Source organism: Anabrus simplex, chromosome 1 (genome assembly GCF_040414725.1).
Source record: "Anabrus simplex isolate iqAnaSimp1 chromosome 1, ASM4041472v1, whole genome shotgun sequence".
In the NCBI taxonomy this organism is placed as follows: Eukaryota; Metazoa; Arthropoda; class Insecta; order Orthoptera; family Tettigoniidae; genus Anabrus; species Anabrus simplex.
This window is the reverse complement of record NC_090265.1, coordinates 561,601,888-561,623,960: the sequence shown is the minus strand read 5'-3', so window position 1 is coordinate 561,623,960 and position 22,073 is coordinate 561,601,888. Positions and strand designations below refer to the sequence as shown.

At 38.0% G+C, this 22,073-nt stretch overlaps 1 protein-coding gene across 1 annotated transcript in view; it reads right to left on the bottom strand.

Moving 5' to 3' along the window:
* The window catches only part of LOC136857145 (major facilitator superfamily domain-containing protein 6), a 174,242-nt gene that overhangs the window by 17,666 nt on the left and 134,503 nt on the right, over positions 1 to 22,073 (bottom strand). Inside the window, exons 4-6 of the mRNA XM_067135562.2 lie at positions 20,584 to 20,926; positions 13,198 to 13,388; positions 9,190 to 9,326 (exon numbers count right to left, since the gene is read on the bottom strand). Coding sequence (XP_066991663.2) covers positions 9,190 to 9,326; positions 13,198 to 13,388; positions 20,584 to 20,926 — 671 coding nt within the window. The remainder of the gene's footprint in view (positions 1 to 9,189; positions 9,327 to 13,197; positions 13,389 to 20,583; positions 20,927 to 22,073) is intronic.

Here is a 22,073-nt window from a genome sequence, read left to right as displayed (position 1 = left end):
GAAATAATAAAATCGAATAATTACAGAGGAATCACATATATACTGTATATCGTTGTTTAAGAAAAAAGACCTCGTATGTAACAAAAATCAGGAAAGTGAAAAAACTGTCCTATAGTTGAAAATGGAAAACAAAATTATACTAATTACAAATTATGAATTAAGTTTGATAATAAGCATTTATTACAAAAAATTAATTAATGGTCTGCTTGTAAGATTTTCATTTTTGCACTTGCAAAGTATATGCAGACAAGTGTCATAAATATGAGATACAAGTTAGTGGTGTTGGTTCATTTTAAGCAATTTTGTTAAATATTTCGTTCCATGGTCACTGCAGAACGATTTAGAGCCTTTGTATAGCCACACCAAAATAATAAAATAATGAATTGCAGATACAAGGTGTCCCTTCATAAGCACTGATATTCCATGTCGCTCAAATAATACAAAAATGCTAGAAAGACAAAGTATAACCAATTTATACTCATAATATTGTCTGTGACAATGTCCCCAGAGCATAAATGCAAGAAAAGTTGAAGTAGAAAGGAACTTAGTCAAAAGAAAGTAAAATTATAATGATAGAAGCAATATAAATTACATTCAGCAATTGTCTCCAGATGTAAGGGGGAAAAGCAGTGATTAAAAATGAAAATCAGAGCTCAAAATATATATATATATATATATATACTTTGTTTTACAATTTGCTTTTCGTCGCACCGACACAGATAGGTCTCATGGCGACAATGGGATAGGAAAGGACTAGGAACGGGAAGGAAGTGGCCGTGGCCTTACTTAAGGTACAGCCCCAGCAATTGCCTGGTGTGAAAATGAGAAACCACAGAAAACCATCTTCAGGGCTGCCGACAGTGGGGTTCGAACCCACTATCTACCAGATGCAAGCTCACAGCAGCGCATCCCTAACCGCATGGCCAACTTGCCCGGTCAAAATATATTATCACTAGGGCTCGGATGTTTAGGAAAAGTAATATTTTTTCTTTGTCTCTATTTTCTTGCCTGATTTGACTTTGGTGCAAATCAGAGGATTATTGTCACAATTAAGTGATTTTTATTTGTCATATAAATGCATATTTTGGCTATTTTTTGTCATAAGGTCATGAGCTATTTTCATAGAAACGTCACATTTCTGTCATATTTCGGCGGTTTGGCGACAGCTGTAGCTGTGCAAAATTATCATCAACTTTCCGAATGAGAACTAGTATTCACAAAACTACTTTTCTGTGTATCACATCTGTACCTAATACAAGTGGAATACTCTGCCTCTTCTATCAAGATTGCGCAGGAATTGTATTCCAGCAGTTATTCAGAAAGTTTGGCATTTATTAAGTTGAACTTTGGAATTATATCGAGGTGCAATTACTCGTTTAGATGCTGCTAGCTTAGAAATTCATGCAAGTATTGAAATTGTGAGAAGTGTTGAACTTTCAGCACAACAATCATATGGAATAGTTGGCGTCAGTGTAAAACGGAAACTTCAAAATGTGCTTAATCGAAGTGACGGTTTTTGCTGTGTGTGAAAGATAAACGATGTTCTTAGAGGAAAACGTACCAATACTCAACAGCAGTGATTTAATATTATTTAAATACACTCCAATAACATCTTGTGATGTAGAAAGGAGCTTCTCTTCTTATAAGAATGTGTTAAGTGATAATCAGGGGTCTTCCACGCCTGATGCTTTGAAGATGAATCTGTCATACACTTCAATACCATCCGCGGAGAAGAATGAAAAAGTTATGAGAGTTTGTACTATTTGCCCTGCCGCCCTACCGTAATGTATCAAAAGACAGCTACTTAATTCGTTTTGTGGTGCTCAATTTAAACTTCAATGCATTTGAGTAATATTAATGTAATCTGGGCCTAAACGTTCCAAAATATCTTTAAAAAAATTAGATTGATTTTTAGTTTCCTCGTATTTGAAACCATAATTGAAGAAATATTCTTCTCCAAATTCCTTAACAAAGCTTCATAACTTAACACTAGTAGAAGACTTTTCCTTAGGCATACTGGAATGTGTGCTGGGATACGATTTACTGTAAACTAACCCTTGTGTAAGTGAAAGGAGGTTGAGGTTCTAATATCTGAACTAAGACAAGTGAGCGATTAACAGAAGTAATCAGCTCACTGCTGGGACGGGATTTTCCGGATTGTTTCTGTCTCTACCTGGGAGACCGGGTTGCCGAGTACAGTGGGTTGGTTATTCCACTATTTGACTTGTATCGACAGCGTGATAAACTTACCGAGAAGCAGTTTTGTAAACACTAGTTCGCATTCGGTAAGTTGAAGATGATTTCGCACACCTACAGATGTCGTCAAACCGCCGAAATATGACCGAAATATGACCAAAATATGACGTTTCTACTAAAATAGCTCAAAATATGACCTTATTGCAAAAAATAGCCAAAATATGCATTTATATGACAAATTAAAATCACTTAATTGTGACGGTAATCACCTGATTTGCACCGAAATCCAATCAGACAAGAAAATAGAGACAAAGAAAAAATATGACTTTTCCTAAACATCCGAGCCCTAGTGATCAGCAATCAGAAATTCACCAATACTGCTTGCACTAGGGCGTTTATCACCTAAAATTTTTGGAAATATGCAAGAATTTATGACTTAAAAAAAGTGTATTAAAATATGGCTTAAAAGATTTTTGGTCACATTTTTGAAATCTTCAAAATCTTGCCACTGTTTAAATTCATATTGAAAATATACTTTTTAAATCTAGAAATAAAAATCCACGGCCTGTTTCCAGTCATTTGACCAGGTCAGGAATGGAATGAATGAAGCCCCCACCTACCGGTGATGATAGGAATTGTGCCAGGTGCCGAAGCCTGTTGCACTCCTTTGGGGCAATGATTAATGAATGACCAATGAAATGAAATGATATTGGAGAGTGTTGCTGGAATGAAATATGACAGGGAAAACCGGAGTACCTGGAGGAAAAGCTGTCCTGCCTCTGCTTTGTCCAGCACAAATCTCACATGAAGTGATCGGGATTTGAACCGTGGAACCCAGCGGTGAGAGACCACCACGCAGCGGCCTGAGCCACGGAGGCTATTACACCAAATGAAATAAATGTCACATTTTGATGTGCGATCAGAAAGAATTACAATAGCAAATTACATATATTTAAAGTTTTCACATGAGAACGGTCTTTGATTTTCCTGCAACATTGACTTGCAACGGGAAACACTATAATGTCGTTTTATACGCATCTGTTTCTTTCTATACAGCTTACCCTTCTAATTCACATAAATATATATTTCCAAGAAAGATAATCGTAAGAAATTACAGACAACAATTAGGAGATGTGAAAAATCTGTCTTGGGGACGACTGAAAACAGGTATTACAAGTGATAAATATCATTTTTGATCCGTATTGATATTTGATTGAAATAATAATGATAAATTATTAATTTGTCCACCTAATCAATACAATAAATCTTGTCTTTGTTAAATTACATTGACATGTTAATTAAAGTGGTACATGTTTCACCTTACATACAAGCATCATCAGTCATGGGTTTAACCTTGAAATAAAATCAGGCACCTGATTTACATATAAATAAGATAAAACCAATTTATAAAAAGCCTTGAAGAGACTTGAAAGAAAATTGACATATTGTAAAAGACTAGTACAATGTTGGTTTTAAAAACAATGCTATGAGTGAGAAGTTTACAATTGGTGAAAGTATTTACAATAGTAACATAGAAAGACTATTAGTATGAGAAAATGAATAAAGTGACAGTTTGTTGTAGACAAGTGGTAAAATTGCTGTAAAATAATGTTGACCAACTGGCGGTTGGAACTAGATAACAATGTGAATGGCAATCAGAATCATATTTTTAAAACATAATGTTGAATAAAATAAAGTTGAGAGATGGTCAAGTGACCTGTAAAATTTTTTTTGTTTATGTAAGTTAAGGGTCAAAAGTCTATAGCACATGGTATAATGTTGTGGTTCTCTTTGATGAAGAAGTATGAGGTTGTTGTTGAAGGTTGATATGCAATGTTTATATTGGACCTCTATGGACCATCTCATTTGATATGATGTTATAGCATTGTTGAGGATATGGGTTTGTTGACAAGATGGTCGAAAAGGCAATGTGACAGTAGAATGTAACTAATGTGTTGAGCGTTGAATCAGAAGTAAAATCATTTGATGATGGGGAGGGTAACTTGTTATGTTGTGAGCTAAAAGTTATTGACGACTGTCGAGCTCTTACTACGTGTGTTATAGCTGTTATTTGAAAGCAGGTATGCGAAAATGGAATAAAAAGATAAAAATATGAGAAAAACACGAACATTCATGGGGAAATATGACCATAATATGAAAAATTACTGGAAAATGACAAAAAAACATTAAAGGAGCCAAAATATGACTTTATATGACCTGTAAAAATTACATAATTTTAATCGCCATATATATCATGCTTAACTTGCATTTTCCATGGAAATAATATAAAGGAGTATTTCCTGGCATTGAATTTTCATCTCCAACAACTTCACAGCCTTCCAGAGAAGACCTGTCATAAACATCCGGGCCCTAGTTATCACCCTGGATGGAAACACTATTGAAAGGCTGTCACATTTTCAAGTACCTGGGATGCTGGGGTCCAGATTTAGAAATCAAAACCAGAATCAGCATTGCAAGAAGTGTATGTTTCTGAAATTATAATATCTTGTGTGCAACCATGACCTTCGATTTGAAGTATGTTAGCGTGTCTTGAAGCGTAGTGTATTTTTTACCAGCGCTGCTTTACATTGTCAAAGGATGGACATTAAAGGCTTTGTCAGTGAACCGACTGCAGGCCTTGGAAAAGTGGATCTACTGCAGAATGTTCAAGATCCTACGGGTAGATGATGTCACTAGGGAGAAGGTACGCTGTCATGTTGGAAAATCGTGCAAATTGCAAGAAAGCAGCCTACTTCAGTCACATATTTCAAAATGACAAATACAGCCTAATAGAAGAAGGAGACAAAGGCAAGATATGAGGGTAATCCCAAAAATAAGGTCTCCTATTTTTAAAAAAATACAGAACTCTGTTTGTGTGGTTGTTAGTCACAATATTGTGAAGAGTGTTTCCCGCGCTCGCATATAATCATGTGCACACCACGCTGAGGCACTCAGTCTTGGCTTGGCAGCCATTGAGAATGAAGCTCCCGTTCGATGTTACTGCCAAGTGTGAAGTGTGTGCGGTTATTCGGTTTTTGAACGCAAAAGGTACTTAACCAATTGAAATCCATCGCCAATTGACGGGAGTGTATGGTGGGTCGGGCATGTATGTAAAAAATGTTCGTAAGTGGCGTAGAGAGTTTGCAGCCGGTCGGACTGAAATTTATGACAAACGAAGGAGCGGGAGTCCGTCAATTTCCATCAAGACAGTCATGAAGGTTGAGCAAATCATGCATGAAGATCGGGGGATCACCCTGGATGATCTCTGCACTTTGGTTCCTGAGGTTTCCCGAAGCGCCGCTCACATAATATTAACGGAAAAGTTGAAATACCGGAAGGTGTGTGCAAGATGGGGGCCACGCATGCTCACTGAAGACCACATGCGGCAACAAGTTGATTCTTCCCGCACATTTCTTCAACGCTTTGCAGCCGAACAGGACAAATTTTTGGACTCAATTGTCACGGGTGACGAAACCGGGGCATTCCACTTTACACCTGAGACCAAGCACTAATCACGCCAGTGGCGGGATCCCTCTTCACCAAAGTCGCGGAAATTCAAGAAAACACAGTCTGCCAGTAAAGTCATCACAGTGTGTTTTGGGATCGAAAAGGGGTATTGTTGGTCGACCAAAATTAACACTGACAGGTACTGTGAGACCCTGAAAAAACTGACGGGCAATTCAGAACCGGAGAAAAGGAATGTTGAGCAACGGCGTAAACGTTCTCCATGACAACGCTCGCCCGCACGTCGCCCGGCAAACCATTGCTCTCCTGCAACAGTTTCAGTGGAACATCATCACCCACCCACCCTACAGTCCCGACTTGACGCCCAGTGACTATCACTTGTTCCCAAAGTTGAAAGAACATTTGGCAGGAAAGCGATTCAGCACTGACGACGAGGTGAAAGATGAGGTTCACAACTTCCTGGACAGCATGGTGGTGAGCTGGTATGACATGGGCATACAAAAACTGTCACAGCGTCTACAAAAATGCATCGACCCAAATGATGATTCTATGGAAAAATAGTTAAATGTTCAAGCTGTAAAACAATGTGAACCATTGTAGAAATAAACAGGTCTATATATTTATAAAAAAATAGGAGACCTTATTTTTGGGATTACCTTCATAGAAGGGGAAATGCAGACATGGCAGGAGAAGATTGCTCTGGCATGGAACCTCTGACAATGGTTTGACATCCATGATATAGTAACACTGCTGTGGGAAATGAAAAATTTGAAAAATTACTCCATGATGGTTGCAACTTCTGTGAAGAGAGTAAGAGACCAATTTATAAAAGGTAAAGAATAGCTCCTGATTTTGTGCAACACCACTGTTTTAAATAAAGAAATTACATTCTGAATAGAATATAAGTCCTCAGGAGAAACCGTTTTCAAAATTAAATTCTTGAAAAATAAATATAATAACACTGCCTTTCATTCATGCAACATGACAGTTAGGTAGCACATGACTTTACAGAAGGCCAACAATAGATAGATAGATAAGTGGATCCACTCAAAAACTACTGGAAAAAAGAAATGTAAGATACAACTATGGTTTCATTCCAGTACTGGTCTCTCAGTAAAAATATGTGTGTCCCAAAAAATTGTACACCAGTTTTTGGGTAATTTTACAAAAATGTAATAAATATGTTGAAAAGAAGAAGGTCCACAAGAGCTTTCAAGGTCAGACAGCACAATAGCGAGCAGCACATACATCCGCCATTTTGTGGTGAATTTGGAGGTGACGAACAGTAAAATTAGAATCATTTGGGACCATGGCATGATAGCACCTACCCAGAGATGTCCTATGTTTCATCTCTTCAAGATCTACGAATATCTGTAATGATATTTGTGAGAACACTTAATTAGGTGTGTGAAACATCGTGAAATTGTTGAGAACAGTGTTGCAAAATGGACAGCAGGCAATGCTATGATGGTAAACAGAGAGAAAAGTGATGTTGTAAGTTTCACCAAAAAGGAAAAATCCTCTCAGTTTTAATTACTGTGTTGATGGAGTAGAAGTACCTCATGGGGATCACTGTAAGTACCTGTTATAGGGAAAGATCTGCTTTGTGGTAATCACATTAAATGGAATTGTAAATAAAGGTTTCCAGGTCTCTTCATATAGTTATGAGGGTATTTAGTGGTTGTAGTAAGGATGTGCAAGAGAGGGTGTAAAAGTGACTAATAAGAATGCAATGCTTCAAACCCATTCCATAAGCTGTTAACATTTTTATGTTCCTCCTAATCAATGCAATTTATATCTGGTACATCCCCTGCCAACACTTACTGGACCAACAAAGAGTTGTCTTCAGGCAACAGAAATGAAGTTCCTCCGTTCTTGTCTACAAAAAACAAAAATGGATAAAATAAGAAATGTGGATATCTGGCAACAGCTTGGATTGGAAAGAAGCTTGCTGGAGACTCTAGAAGTGAAGAGATAGCAATGGTGTGGTCACATGAAAAGAATGGACCCTCACTGGACTCCTCGAACATACCAATGTTCCTGGGAGAGACCAATAGAAAGACCTTGTGATGTTTGGGAAAAACAGATATTGAAGGACCTTGAAATTAGCGATGTGAACTGGCATCGCATATATGAGCAGCATCTGTGGATGGATAGGACAAATTGGAGGAGGCTTGTACACAACCGCACCCGGCTTGCTGGAGCGAAGAAATGATGATGATGATGATGACGATGATGATGACATTCCCTGCCTGTCGTAAGAGGCAATTAAAAGGGGTCCCAGGGACTCTCAACTTGGGAGCATGGGTTGGTGACCATGGGGCTCATAGCTGAGTCTTGGCATTGCTTCCACTTACTTATGCTAGGCTCCTCACTTGCATCTATCCTATCCAACCTCCTTTGGTTAACTCTTGTTCTTTTGCACTTCGACAGTAGCAGAGCATTTTGAAACATATGGTACTGTCGCATTTGTTTTTAACTACAACAAAAATGGCTTTGTGATCACTTAAACCATCTTATTGCTTCAGTTTCTGTATAGAGCTCATATATTTAACATGAGAAATAAAGCATTATAGCACAGAATTATGATACCTTATGTAAATTTTTTCATGTAACTTTTAATAATGCTTCCCCCCCCCCGCAGATATGTTGTAGTGTTAGAGGTGCTATATTTAGTGTTTGACAGACTGACAATTGTTAAAGTTACATTTACTGAGCCAACGCTGAAAAATATAGCTTCCTTTTTAACAAAATACAATTTTTCAGGTTACTACAAACATTTCTTGGGACTGGAAAGTGAATGCAAGTCAGGCACCAATACCTACAGCACCACACTTCTTTAAATTATCTCCGTTTCTTTTCATTTCTATTTCTTGTTCTCTTCGTTTATATGTTTAAGGAAAACATGCACATGTGAAGTAAGTATTATTCAGAGTGAGCTCGGTTTACTACTTTTCACTATTTGGTTGGCAGTGCTGTTGAAATGAACGCTGAAGCAGCACTATTCACCCTCCCTTTTCCTCTCTTCTCTTTAAAGCCAGCGTCAAAATAAATTTGCATGCACAGTACGCAGATGACTATTCATTTCAAAATTCCCACATGCATTGGCCAGAATTCAAACTATGCCCCCTTCAAAGAATGAGTCCTGGTTCACACAAAGGGCTGATGAAAATATTATAGGAGAAGTTTTATTGGACCACTGAGCAAATAATCCTTCTCCTCTAGCATTAAATTGACTCAGCAGCATTATCTCCTTGATAGTTACACAGCATTGTCCAAGTTTGATATAATATACTTCTACCCATTTTGGAGTTAATCCTAGAAGAGTTGAACTGAATCAGTCACTGTATGAGGATCCCCCATTTTCACATCAACAGCTTGAGTTTAAGCTGTATTTAAAAAGAACTTCTTGAACTAAGCCATCATTTTCTCTCAGTCTATATTCTAATTACAATGCTCTGCTTAATGAGGAGTTATCCTTCAACATCACTTCTAATATTACAGCTACAACTATTTCAGAATACCTACCAAAAGAGAAAGTAGATGATGAAACTATCAGTGATCCCTGCAAAGGTAGCAAACACCAGGAAGATTGAAATATGCTTATGTCTCAGCATTTTCCCCAAGTCTTTAAAGATGTTTTCTGAACGGGGGATGACAGGCAGCTGAAACAATTAAGTTTTGTGGTCAAGGCTTTCAATCACGAACAAGGAAATATTGAAAAGTATTTCAAGAAATATTTACTGTAATATACAATATTTTCTTGTTTTCTCTGGGGTTTACAGTGTGATAATTGTACTAAAACTAACATAACTAGCAATATCATATAAAACAAAATCTATTTATTGGGACTTTAAAAAAGTTACATATACCGGTACACTATTTGATCAAAAGTATCCGGACACCCCCAAAAACATTCGTTTTTCATCTTAGGTGCATTGTGCTGCCACCTACTGACAGGTACTCCATAGCAACAACCTCGGTAGTCATTCGACATCGTGAGAGAGCAAAATGGGGCGCTCCGCGGAACTCACGGACTTCGAACGTGGTCAGGTGATTGGGTGTCACTTGTGTCAGAAGTCTGTACGCGAGATTTCCACACTCCTAAACATCCCTAGGTCCACTGTTTCTGATGTGATAGTGAAGTGGAACCGTGAAGGGACACGTACAGCATGAAAGCATATAGGCCGACCTCAAGTGTTGACTGACAGAGACTGCCGACAGTTGAAGACGGTCGTCAAGTGTAATAGGCAGGCATCTATCCATACCATCACACAGGAATTCCAAACTGAGGAGGATCCATTCCAAGTACTATGACAGTTTGGCGGGAGGTGAGAAAACTTGGATTTCATGGTTGAGCGGCTGCCCATAAGCCACACAACACGCAGATCAATGCCAAACGATGCCTCGCTTGGTGTAAGGAGCGTAAACATTGGACGATTAACAGTGGAAAAACGTTGTTTGGAGTGACGAAACACGGTACACAATGTGGCGATCCGATGGCAGTGTGTGGGTATGGCGAATGCCCGGTGAACGTCATCTGCCAGCATGTGTAGTGCCAACAGTAAAATTCGGAGGCGGTGGTGTTATGGTGTGGTTGTGCTTTTCATGGAGGGGGCTTGCACCCCTTGTTGTTTTGCATGGCACTATCAGAGCATGAGCCTACATTGATGTTTTAAGCACCTTCTCGCTTCCCACTGTTGAAGAGCACTTCGCGGATGGCGATTGCATCTTTCAACATGATTGAGCACCTGTTCATAATACACGGCCTGTGGCGGAATGGTTACACGACAATAACATCCGTCATGGACTGGCCTGCACGTAGTCCCAACCTGAATCCTATAGAACACCTTTGGGATGTTTTAGAACGCTGACTTCGTGCCAGGCCTCACCGACCGACATCACTACATCTCCTCAGTGCAGCGCTCCGTGAAGAATGGGCTGCCATTCCCCAAGCAACCCTTCCAGCACCTGATTGAACGTATGTCTGCGAGAGTGGAAGCTGTCATCAAGGCTAAGGGTGGGCCAACACCATATTGAATTCCAGCATTACCGATGGAGGGCGCCGCGAACTTGTACGTCATGTTCAGCCAGGTGTCTGGATACTTTTGATCACATAGTGTATTTGTTGAAACTAGTTTCGGTCTTGCTAGAGACCATCATCAGTCAAAATCAATAAAGTTAAGGCAAGATATGAATTAGAGATAAAATTTATGAAGCAAGAATGTATTGTTGATATTCAGTGCAAGACAAGTAAGGATTTGGATGTTAAACACTTATCACAATCACACGTCTTGTGTAAGTTCTCAAATATATGTAACTTTTTTAAGGTTCCAATAAATAGTATTGAATAGATGGAAATATTTAGCTTTTGTTTTACATTGTGTAAGTTCTCAAATATATGTAACGTTTTTAAGGTTCCAATAAATAGTATTGAACAGGTGGAAACCTTTAAATTTTGTTTTACATTATATCGCTCTTCAATACGGAATAATATGAAATTATTACCTATGATAACTAGCATTGTTGAAACATACTATACCGTATATAGAAAGATATGTGAATAGGGACAAACAATGTCTGGGAAAAGGGAGCAACAGAAAGAGGAGACTGGGACAAACATGAAAACACTAAAGAATAAAGATAATCTCTGCACCTTTCTTCATATACTTCCATCTTTACAGAGATGGGATTTCTCCTTATCAATTCTTGCTAAACCAAGCTCGGTAGCTGCAGACGCTTAAGTGTGGCCAGTATCCAGTATTTGGGAGATAGTGGGTTCGAAACCCACTGTCGGCATCCCTGAAGATGGTTTTCCAATGGTTTCCCATTTTCATACCAGGCAAATGCTGGGGCTGTACCTTCATTAAAGCCATGGCAGCTTCCTTTTGACTCCTAGCCATTTCCTGTCCCATCTTTGCCACAAAACCTACCTGTGTCGGTGCGACATAAAGCAACTTGTAAGAAAACAATTCTTGCTGGTGTGTTAGAAGAAAGTCAGCATGAGAGAGAAAATGTCCCGTTCAATTCAAAACCTACTTTTGGAAAACCAATGATAAAATATGGTGTTTTTTCCCAATTTCAAGCTAGTGCATTTGACTCATAAGAGCAACAAGGTGGATGACCTTTGACAACATTCAGCTGCTTCCATTCAAACGAATGTAGTTACATCTAAAGAAGGATATTTAGGGAGTTAACTGCATCTCAAATACCTGATAATTTAAATAACTGTTGCAAATATTATCATTCACTGGTAGTATTACATTGTAAACAAGATGCTATATTCATAAGAAGATACAATTGGGTACCACGATAGTTTTTTATAGTTCTTATTAAAGTTGGTGTGAAGTTTGATGAAGATTACGACTCTTAAAATTGTATTTGATTGTGTTCTAATGTGTTTAATGTGTCTTTTATAAAATTGCAGGACAAAAACAAAGTTTTTATAGAATTACATAATGGACATGCAAATGGTATTCCTAATTCACAAAGACTCAACCAAAAAGCAAATGTAATTTGTAATATAGAGCTTTATCATATTTTAAAGTTTGTGATGTAAGTTTTTTTAAGTTTATCTTTGTAGCTGCAGATGGTCTTAGTAACAGACCGAAACTAGCTCTGCTATAAATGAGTTAGAATAAAATTCTACAATACATTTTACAAGTGTTGATTTGGTGCAAGTGTTCAAAATAAAGCTATTGAAACTGGGAAATAAACAAGGAAATTATGAAAATCATAAATTAGGACATTTAAAAGTAGCTCAAATCTGTGCTCTAGCATCATTCTGCCCAAACCCACACACTCTTTGGGCTTGGAAGATGGAACTTGAGTATCCACACAAATAATGTTTAATGAGTTCTCATATTGGTAAGTACTTTGGCTCTAATTAGGAGTGTGTTTCTCTCTTCTAATTAAAATTTCAATGTTCTTTCGAGTATTATGACTGAAGCAGTCTTTGACAGCCAGTTAAACCTAGAATCCACATAGGAACCAAGATTCTCTCCTCAGTAATCCAACAATTACTTCAGTATAATTACAATAAGTACCCCTCTCACCTCATGGATTAGGGCATCCAGAAAAGCTTGTATTCAATTATTTCTGCAGTTAGGTCTTTTACTTCATCCCATGTTATACCAGTTTGTCAGTTCCTTTCTAACTCTTTTGCCTCCAATGGTTCCTAGAAACAAACAATTCTATACAATATCCTACCATCTCTTCCCCTCCTCTCACAACCTCAGTGAGTACGGTATATGATTTTGTTCAATATCTCACCACCTCTTCCACAACCTGTCACAATACGGCCTTTTCCCCACAAACAATATAAACCCCAAGAAACATGTCCAGTTGCATTGTTCTCCATTTAACTGCCATTTAGTGTACCGGTATAAAAGTATACACCATTAAAACACAGTCATCCTCTGAATTTGACATATTTGTGGTAAACATTGCAGAGATACGAGATATGTATAACTTATCAAATTTTCCCCTTGATTGACAGTCTTTGCTCTAAATAGGTATACTGATAAAGATAGATACCTCTAATTTCAAGCAGCAGATGAAGTCTATAACACCAAATACCAAGACAAGCAGAAATGCTGGGGTATAGTCTTTGGTAGCACTGCTGCCTGACCACATATCAACAGCCAAACCAGACAGCAGTGCAGTCACTCCGAATCCCAAGGTACCCCACACCCTCTGCATTCCATAGCCCATTTCTCCTCCACTGCCTGCAACCAGACTTACAGTACATAAAAATGCCTTAATGAAAGTCCTTATTTATTTATTTATTTATTTATTTATTTATTTATTTATTTATTTATTTATTTATTTATTTATTTCAACTTCCCCAAACTGAGATTGGACCCGAGGACAAAGTGTACAAAAAAAAAAAAAAAGATGAATATTAAAAGTAATTGTGAATTGGTTAACACAATGGACACACTGTATGTTGTTGCATTTAAGAGTTTGGGATGGAACATTTCAAGGCATTCACTGCAATTTCTTTTATTAATGCCTGATTGAGGTTAAATGATTTGCAGAACTGGTCAAAAAAGAGAGGAATGATTCCTCTAGCTCCAACCACTAATCCTATGGCTTCAATATCATCCAGCTGGTATACTTGTTGACAGAATGGGATGGTTGGTTCATATATGGTTAAACAAATCCCCACCAGCAAATGATAAATACGTAGTTCTCAATTTTGTGAACAAAAATATGTAAAAAAGAAATAATAATACCGAACGTAATCAAAAAGCAAGATTTTTTAACAGCATTCAAAACAAACAGCACATCACAAAAAAAATTAAAAAGATTAGTAAAGGCAATCTAAATAAAAAAGACAATTTTTTCCAAATCAGGAATATATGAACTCAAATGCCAAGAACCAAACTGTAAGCCACATATATTGGGCAAACAAAATGTAATTTCCACAACAGCTAGAAAGGGCAAAAAAATGCAATTAGACACAGCAGACACTCAGTCTTCTGTGAACACATACAGTATATGACAACACGCATCACTTCAAAGACATCAACACAGATGTTAAAATATTAAACATCAAGAATAATAGAAAATCAATATATATAAAAAGGCAATAGAAACAGACATTGCAGAAAAAGCTAACAAGAATAACCTCAATGATTACACACACTTAAAGGATTCCCCACTCTTTAATCCACTAAATTCAATCACATATCATTAAAACATAACAATTCATACTCCATTACTTATATAATTTGGCACTTCACTAATGCTCATTAAATAACTTTGAAATTATTACCAAAATACACAGTCCAAAAAAAATTAGGGGAACATGTTTTTGAATGTATGCCATGCTTCACAAACATAACAATTCATACTCCATTACTTATATAATTTGGCACTTCACTAATGCTCATTAAATAACTTTGAAATTATTACCAAAATACACAGTCCAAAAAAAATTAGGGGAACATGTTTTTGAACGTATGCCATGCTTCACAAAACAATACCTCACACCCAGCTATATTACCAACTAAACCTTTATTCTTTACCGTTGAAGCATACAAAAGAACAGTAATGAATTTTTTGTTGTGTATTGTGAGATTTACAGTAGCTTAAATGAGCAGATATTGCTTGAAGCTTCCTTATTCCCTTTTGAGTGATATGATTGTTTAAAAAAATTAAAAGTGTGATTTGATAGAATATGATGATGTTCTTTAAAGAACAAACAATGTCATTGTATTTTTAATTAAATAATACCTTTATCAGATATAATCTATTATTAAATGTTTTCTTTTTTCAGGTATTTTACAATTTTTTTTAAACTGCATTTTACTTTCAACAGACCATAAAACCTCACAGTTACAGATGCTCAGAAGGAGTGGGCATTTCTGAGGATGAACAGCAACCCTCAAGTTTTTGTCACCAATATGGAAGAATTTAGGGTTATCATGATCATCACATCAGTGTGCAAGAAGCCAATGACACAGAGTTGTCATATTCAAAACGCCATAAAATATGAAATATGCACTGAGAAACGAGTTACCATATGTCGAAGATCATAGTCAGGCGCTTTCCAGTCTGAAGATGCCATGTCTTCAGTTCTTCTTATCTTGTAGCTCTATTAGCAGTTGGCTGTGGATGGTAGGCACATGTGTAGTATTATATCCTCTATATGGAACGATTCCCTGGCTAATTCATAATTTAGTCTGGACGGGGTGTATCGCGACAAACATAAAATCTTCTTCAGAAAAATTGCCTTCATGTTTTTCTCAATTCCTTTTAAGTTATGTTTGGTGAGATACGGACAAATGATTTGTATCCCATAGGTGGCAATGGGACATATTTTACTAATCTTCATAGCCGTGTTAATTGATAGTCTTCATAGTAGTTTGAAATCGCTCATCGCTATTACTGCTGCTGTCACCCTCTTTATTACATGTTTTGTGAAACAAATTTTTGCCAGTGTCTCTCTGCCATTAAAGATCCTAGTCTAGCAACATTTGACCAACCCTCGACGAGCTTGTTTCTGCTTTCCAGCTTCATCAGGAGACCGGGCATTAACACTCTGTAAAATGTGATTGCTAAAGAGAGCCTATTTGAAGACAGCAGTGTATGAAGATGTTCTTATCCTTTTGTATTTTCATGCTTGTCCTTGTCCTCTTTCTGCTGCTCCCTCAACCCGCACTGACCTACCATTTGGTTCATCCTACTCTGTGTTCCTTTCTTTGTTCCTATCTTTCTATAATCAATTTAATTCTGTAAATTAATTTCCAAAAGCCACTTTGTAGATTATACGAGGGTCGAGTCATAAGTCATGACAACATTTTTTTTTTTTTTTTTTGCGAATAAAAGACAACACGGAAAATCTAAGATGTGCATTTGGAAATGTAGGGCATGTACTTATGCAAAATGCCTTAAGACAAATTCTGACTTCAGGAGATTCTCGTAGGAAAGTGACAGAACACAGGCCATTGGTAAACATTGTTTTATTATGGTATAGACAGCAAATACACAAGACTACATACAAAGGACGGGGCTCCACTGGTTACAGACTTTCAAAATAATCACCCAAGGTTTCCACTGTGCGTTGCCAGCAGTGGGGCAGGCGTTGAACACCATTTGCTGCATGTGAATCGCTAACGTGTGACACCTCCCTCCGAAATGCTGTTACGATGTCCTCTTTGTTAGCAAACCGTTGTCCACGTAATGGCTTCTTGACTTTGGGGATTAGATCCTAGTGACATGGGCTCAGATCAGGGGAATAAGGTGGGTGTGGCGTGCATTTCTGCCGCGGAGAACTGCTATTTTAATATACGATCGTTGCTCCTGCTTGTTGACTTCCATTTTGAGATGGTCTCACGCACACACACTGAACTTGGTGGCATGCTTAGACCCACACTGTTGTTTACATACACCATCTAGTGGCATCATACGCAAGTACATACTGTACGTTTCCAAATGCATATCTTAGACTTTCCGTGTTGTCTCCTGTTCACGAGAAAAAAAAAAAAAGTTGCCATGACTTATGACTCGACCTCCGTATTAGTCTTCAATCCATCTCGGGCAAGAAATCACTGAACAGTGCTTAGCCAGCAGTTGTTCTGGAATGTGTGCTTTGACACAAGAAGTGTAATTACAAAGAAAATACATACGACCTTTCTTGTAAAATATTTAATTGTACATCACAAGATGTGCTTTATTTTGTGACAGGGCTAACAATTTACCTATTACTTTAGTTTTCAGAGTAAAAAACATTCAAAATGGTAGAAACCAGTACCTAAAATAAAAATTATGAGGAAAAATAATTTTGAAAGTTCCAAGCCATTGTTTTTGATCTCACTTAGTGATGAGGCACGCAATGACTCTGTGCTAAAAATAAAAATAAAAATTACAAAATGAAGTGATATCTTTTTCCTTGCTAACTTTGATATCATTCTAGCCCTTCTTAAGACAGGTGTTCTGTGACATAATTGTAATTGCAGTTTTACTGATTTCTTGTTGAAAAAGTAATTCGTAATTGTAAATCAGTAAAATATTTCTTAGATAGCAGTAAACCAGACCAATTATTTTTGTTAATATAGTTTTTCAGTCTGACAAAAATGCAGAATGTAACACTGCATTCCTGTACTCAATTTGTAAGAAATGCCTACAAATTATGATAATAAAATTTCATCACCTAGTAGATTGCTAAGAAGAAAAAGAACATAAAGTTAAGAAATTAACCATTATCGAGATGGGCAATTGGAACTCTCCGCATGCTCAATAACTGGCAAATGCCATTCGTACATACATACATACATACATTATCATTATAGACTGTTATGCCTTTCAGCGTTCAGTCTGCAAGCCTCAGTGAATTTACTAAACGTCGCCACAATCCTCGATTTGCAACTAGTGTTGTGGCCTCACCTCTTATCTTTAAATCGTTAGAAACCGAGTCTAACCATCGTCGTCTTGGCCTACCTCTACTTCTTTTACCCTCCATAGCAGAGTCCATTATTCTCCTAGGTAACCTATCCTCCTCCATTCGCCTCACATGACCCCACCACCGAAGCCGGTTTATGCGTACAGCTTCATCCATCGAGTTCATTCCCAAATTAGCCTTTATCTCCTCATTCCGAGTACCCTCCTGTCATTGTTCCCACCTGTTTGTACCAGCAATCATTCTTGCTACTTTCATGTCTGTTACTTCTAACTTATGAATAAGATAGCCTGAGTCCATCCAGCTTTCGCTCCTGTAGAGCAAAGTTGGTCTGAAAACAGACCGATGTAAAGATAGTTTCGTCTGGGAGCTGACTTCCTTCTTACAGAATACTGTTGATCGCAACTGCGAGCTCACTGCATTAGCTTTATGACACCTTGATTCAATCTCACTTACTATATTACCATCCTGGGAGAACACACAACCTAAATACTTGAAATTATTGACCTGTTCTAGCTTTGTATCACCAATCTGACATTCAATTCTGTTGAATTTCCTACCTACTGACATCAATTTAGTCTTCGAGAGGCTAATTTTCATACCATACTCATTGCACCTATTTTCAAGTTCCAAGATATTACATTGCAGGCTTTCGGCACAATCTGCCATTAAGACCAAGTCGTCAGTATAGGCCAGACTGCTTACTACATTTCCACCTAACTGAATCCCTCCCTGCCATTTTATACCTTTCAGCAGATGATCCATGTAAACTATGAACAGCAAAGGTGAAAGATTACAGCCTTGTCTAACCCCTGTAAGTACCCTGAACCAAGAACTCATTCTACCATCAATTCTCACTGAAGCCCAATTTTCAACATAAATACCTTTGATTGCTTTTAATAATCTACCTTTAATTCCATAGTCCCTCAGTATGGCGAACATCTTTTCCCTCAGTACCCTGTCATATGCTTTCTCTAGATCTACGAAACATAAACACAACTGCCTATTCCTCTCGTAGCATTTTTCAATTACCTGGCGCATACTGAAAATCTGATTCTGACAGCCTCTCTGTGGTCTGAAACCACACTGGTTTTCATCCAACTTCCTCTCAACGACTGATCGCACCCTCCCTTCCAAGATGCCAGTGAATGCTTTGCCTGGTATACTAATCAATGAGATACCTCGATAGTTGTTGCAATCCTTCCTGTTCCCTTGCTTATAGATAGGTGCAATTACTGCTTTTGCCCAATCTGAAGGTACCTTACCAACACTCCATGCTAATTTTACTACTGTATGAAGTCATTTCATCCCTGCCTTCCCACTATACTTCACCATTTCAGGTCTAATTTCATCTGTTCCTGCTGCCTTATGACAAGGGAGTTTATTTACCATCATTTCCACTTCCTCAAGCATAATTTCACCAACATCATTTTCCTCCTCCCCATGAGCTTAGCTGTTCACAACACCACCAGGATGATTCCCTTTTACATTGAGAAGATGTTCAAAATATTCCCTCCACCTCTCCAGTGATTCCCTGGGATCTATTATGAGTGAACCTGAATTACTCAAAACACTGTTAATTTCCTTTTTCCCTCCCTTTCTTTATTACTGTCCAGAAAGGTTTCTGGGCTGCTTGACCTAGCCTTTCCAGGTTGTTACCAAAATCTTCCCACGACTTCTTTCTGGATTCAACAACTATTTGTTTCGCTCCGTTTCTTTCATCTACATACAAATCCCTGTCTGCCTCAGCCCTTGTTTGTAGCCATTTCTGATAAGCCTTCTTTTTACGTTTACAAGCTGCTCTCACTTCATCATTCCACCAAGCTGTTCGCCTTTTCCCATCTTTACACACAGTTGTTCCTAGGCATTCCCTTGCTGTTTCTACTACAGCATCCCTGTATGCCACCCATTCACTTTCTATATCCTGAACCTGCTTACTGTCTACTGTTCGAAACTTCTCACTAATCATATCCATGTACTTCTGTCTAATTTCCTCGTCCTGGAGATTTTCTACCCTTATTCGTTTGCAGACATATTTAACTTTCACTACCCTAGGCCTAGAGATACTTAGTTCACTACAGATTATATAGTGGTCTGTGTCATCGAAAAATCCCCGGAAAACTCATACATTCCTAACAGATTTCCTCAATTCGAAGTCTGTTAAGATATAGTGTATTATGGATCTGGTACCCCTAGCCTCCCATGTGTAGCGGTGAATAGCCTTATGCTTGAAGAATGTATTTGTAACAGCTAAACCCATACTAGCACAGAAGTTCAGCAAACGCTTCCCATTTCCATTAGCTTCCATATCTTCCCCACATTTACTAATCACCCTTTCGTATCCTTCAGTTCTATTCCCAACTCTCGCATTGAAATCTCCCATTAGCACTATTCTATCCTTGCTGTTCACCTTGACCATGATGCCGCTCAATGCTTCATAAAACTTGTCAAGTTCATACTCATCTGCATCCCGACGCTCAGGACCACTTACTAGGCCACTCAGCCGTTGCCCATGGTTCACGAACTAGGACGTGACTACAGTAACCCACAAACATGAACCATTCGTAATGCATCTGAAATATTTCAGTGAGAGCAGTCGAGGACTTGAGGCCACAACATATTCAGAAATTAACAGAAGCTTGTTACAATAGTCTTACCTGTAATAACAAGAATGTGAATTCATTTCAATTTCATCACTCTGAATGTTGAACTGAAGCTCTCTTGACAAAACAAAAGAGAGATCCAGAAAGGAAGGGATATATCTAGAGATATGAATATATGCTAACCTGTAATCAATCTAGGGATTTACAGACATACAGACTGATACAGACAGATATACAGACAGCATAATTTAAATTTTTGTATTTTGTATTACAAAAATAGGAATATGATATGAAACATATAACTGTAGACTGAAACTCAAGTACCCTACAACTACCTTAAAACTCTAGCTTGAAGACAATAACCAGAAGGTTTCTATTCTGTAGGGTAGTCTAATGGAAACTGCAACTACTTACCGAGTACATCAAAACAAATGGCATCACTGATGCTGTTGGCAACATTGAAACCAATAGTTCCCAGGGACATGAGTATCACAAAACTCCAGAATGTTGGGGTACCATACAAGCAGTCTGCATTATCGCTTGTCTTGTCTAGCACACAGGTAAAGTTGCACTTCATGGCTTCCATTGTATTGAAATGTTCGCTAAATTTGGTCCCACACACTTCAAACTGGTCTGTACTATTCGATTCTGCCTTGGTGAGAATTGCAGAGAGACTAGAACCATTACTATTATTGTTACATGTCCAGTCACACAACACTTGCCGATTTTCACCACATCCTTGTATTGCCAGAGCTTCCTGAAAGTATAATGAAGTACTGTATTGGTATAAATCATTCAAATATCTACATGTTAAGCGGAGCGCACACTTATTGGACAAGGGACACGACACATGGGATGCAACAAAAGGGACATGTTCCAAGTGGATACAGCACGTGCAATCAAGAGGAAGCCCGCACACTTATCAGTCAAAGGCATGGACTGTCCCATGTGTCAGCGGACATGCCCCGTCGAGGTATCGCCTGTTGCATTTCGTAGGATATGTCCCATCACTTCGCGCGTGAGTTTGGTGTAGTAATTTCAATATATGCAGCTCAATAGAGGCAACTACTACAAATTTTATAGCGGAAGTGGAGAAGCATGAAGTGCTGTATAATTACAGATTAAAGGATTATTCAAATATGTCAAAATATCTGGCGAGAAATAGGAGAAGCATTCAGCATGAGTGTTATCAATAATCTTTCAGCTGGTAGAATAGGATCCCTGAATTTGGTTTTTTTTTCTCAATTAGTGGCTTTACCATATGCAGTAACTTTTGAAATGTCTTCCAGTTCATTCTGTAATAAAATGTATGAAATTATGAAGGATCTTAAGTTTCTTAGCCAACACGAAAGCACCATTCTCTTGGCAGTCCACGTTATGCGAGTATGAGTTGACCCAAAATCTCTTTTTTCGTCTAGTCACCCGACTTCTTCGTAATTCTCGAAATACTGTAACAACAAGCCTTCCAAATCACTAGAGGACATCTTAACTAATGGCCCACAGATGTGCATGTACGTGGCCTATGGGACACGGGACAGGACAAGTTATTTCAGTCGTGTCTCCTGTCCCGTGTCACGTGTCCAAGAAGTGTGCGCTCTGACTTACATGGTTATTTCAGCATGTAGTCAAATGACACTACAGGATCTTAAACCTTAGAAACTTGATATCAAAATAAATTATTAAATTAATATTTACATCTGTGACTCTTTCTTAACGGATGCAATATTTTTGCATCCGTCTCTTGACACACGCCAGAGCAAAATGTAGCTTCCACTGAAGTCTCAGTCTCATTTATGGCTCTGTCAGGATGGAAGCTGTGAAGTATGGATAGTATTGAATGAGCAATGGGAGCATGACTAGTACGTCTGGATGTTAAGAAAGGTGTTACTCAGAGGTGTTAAATA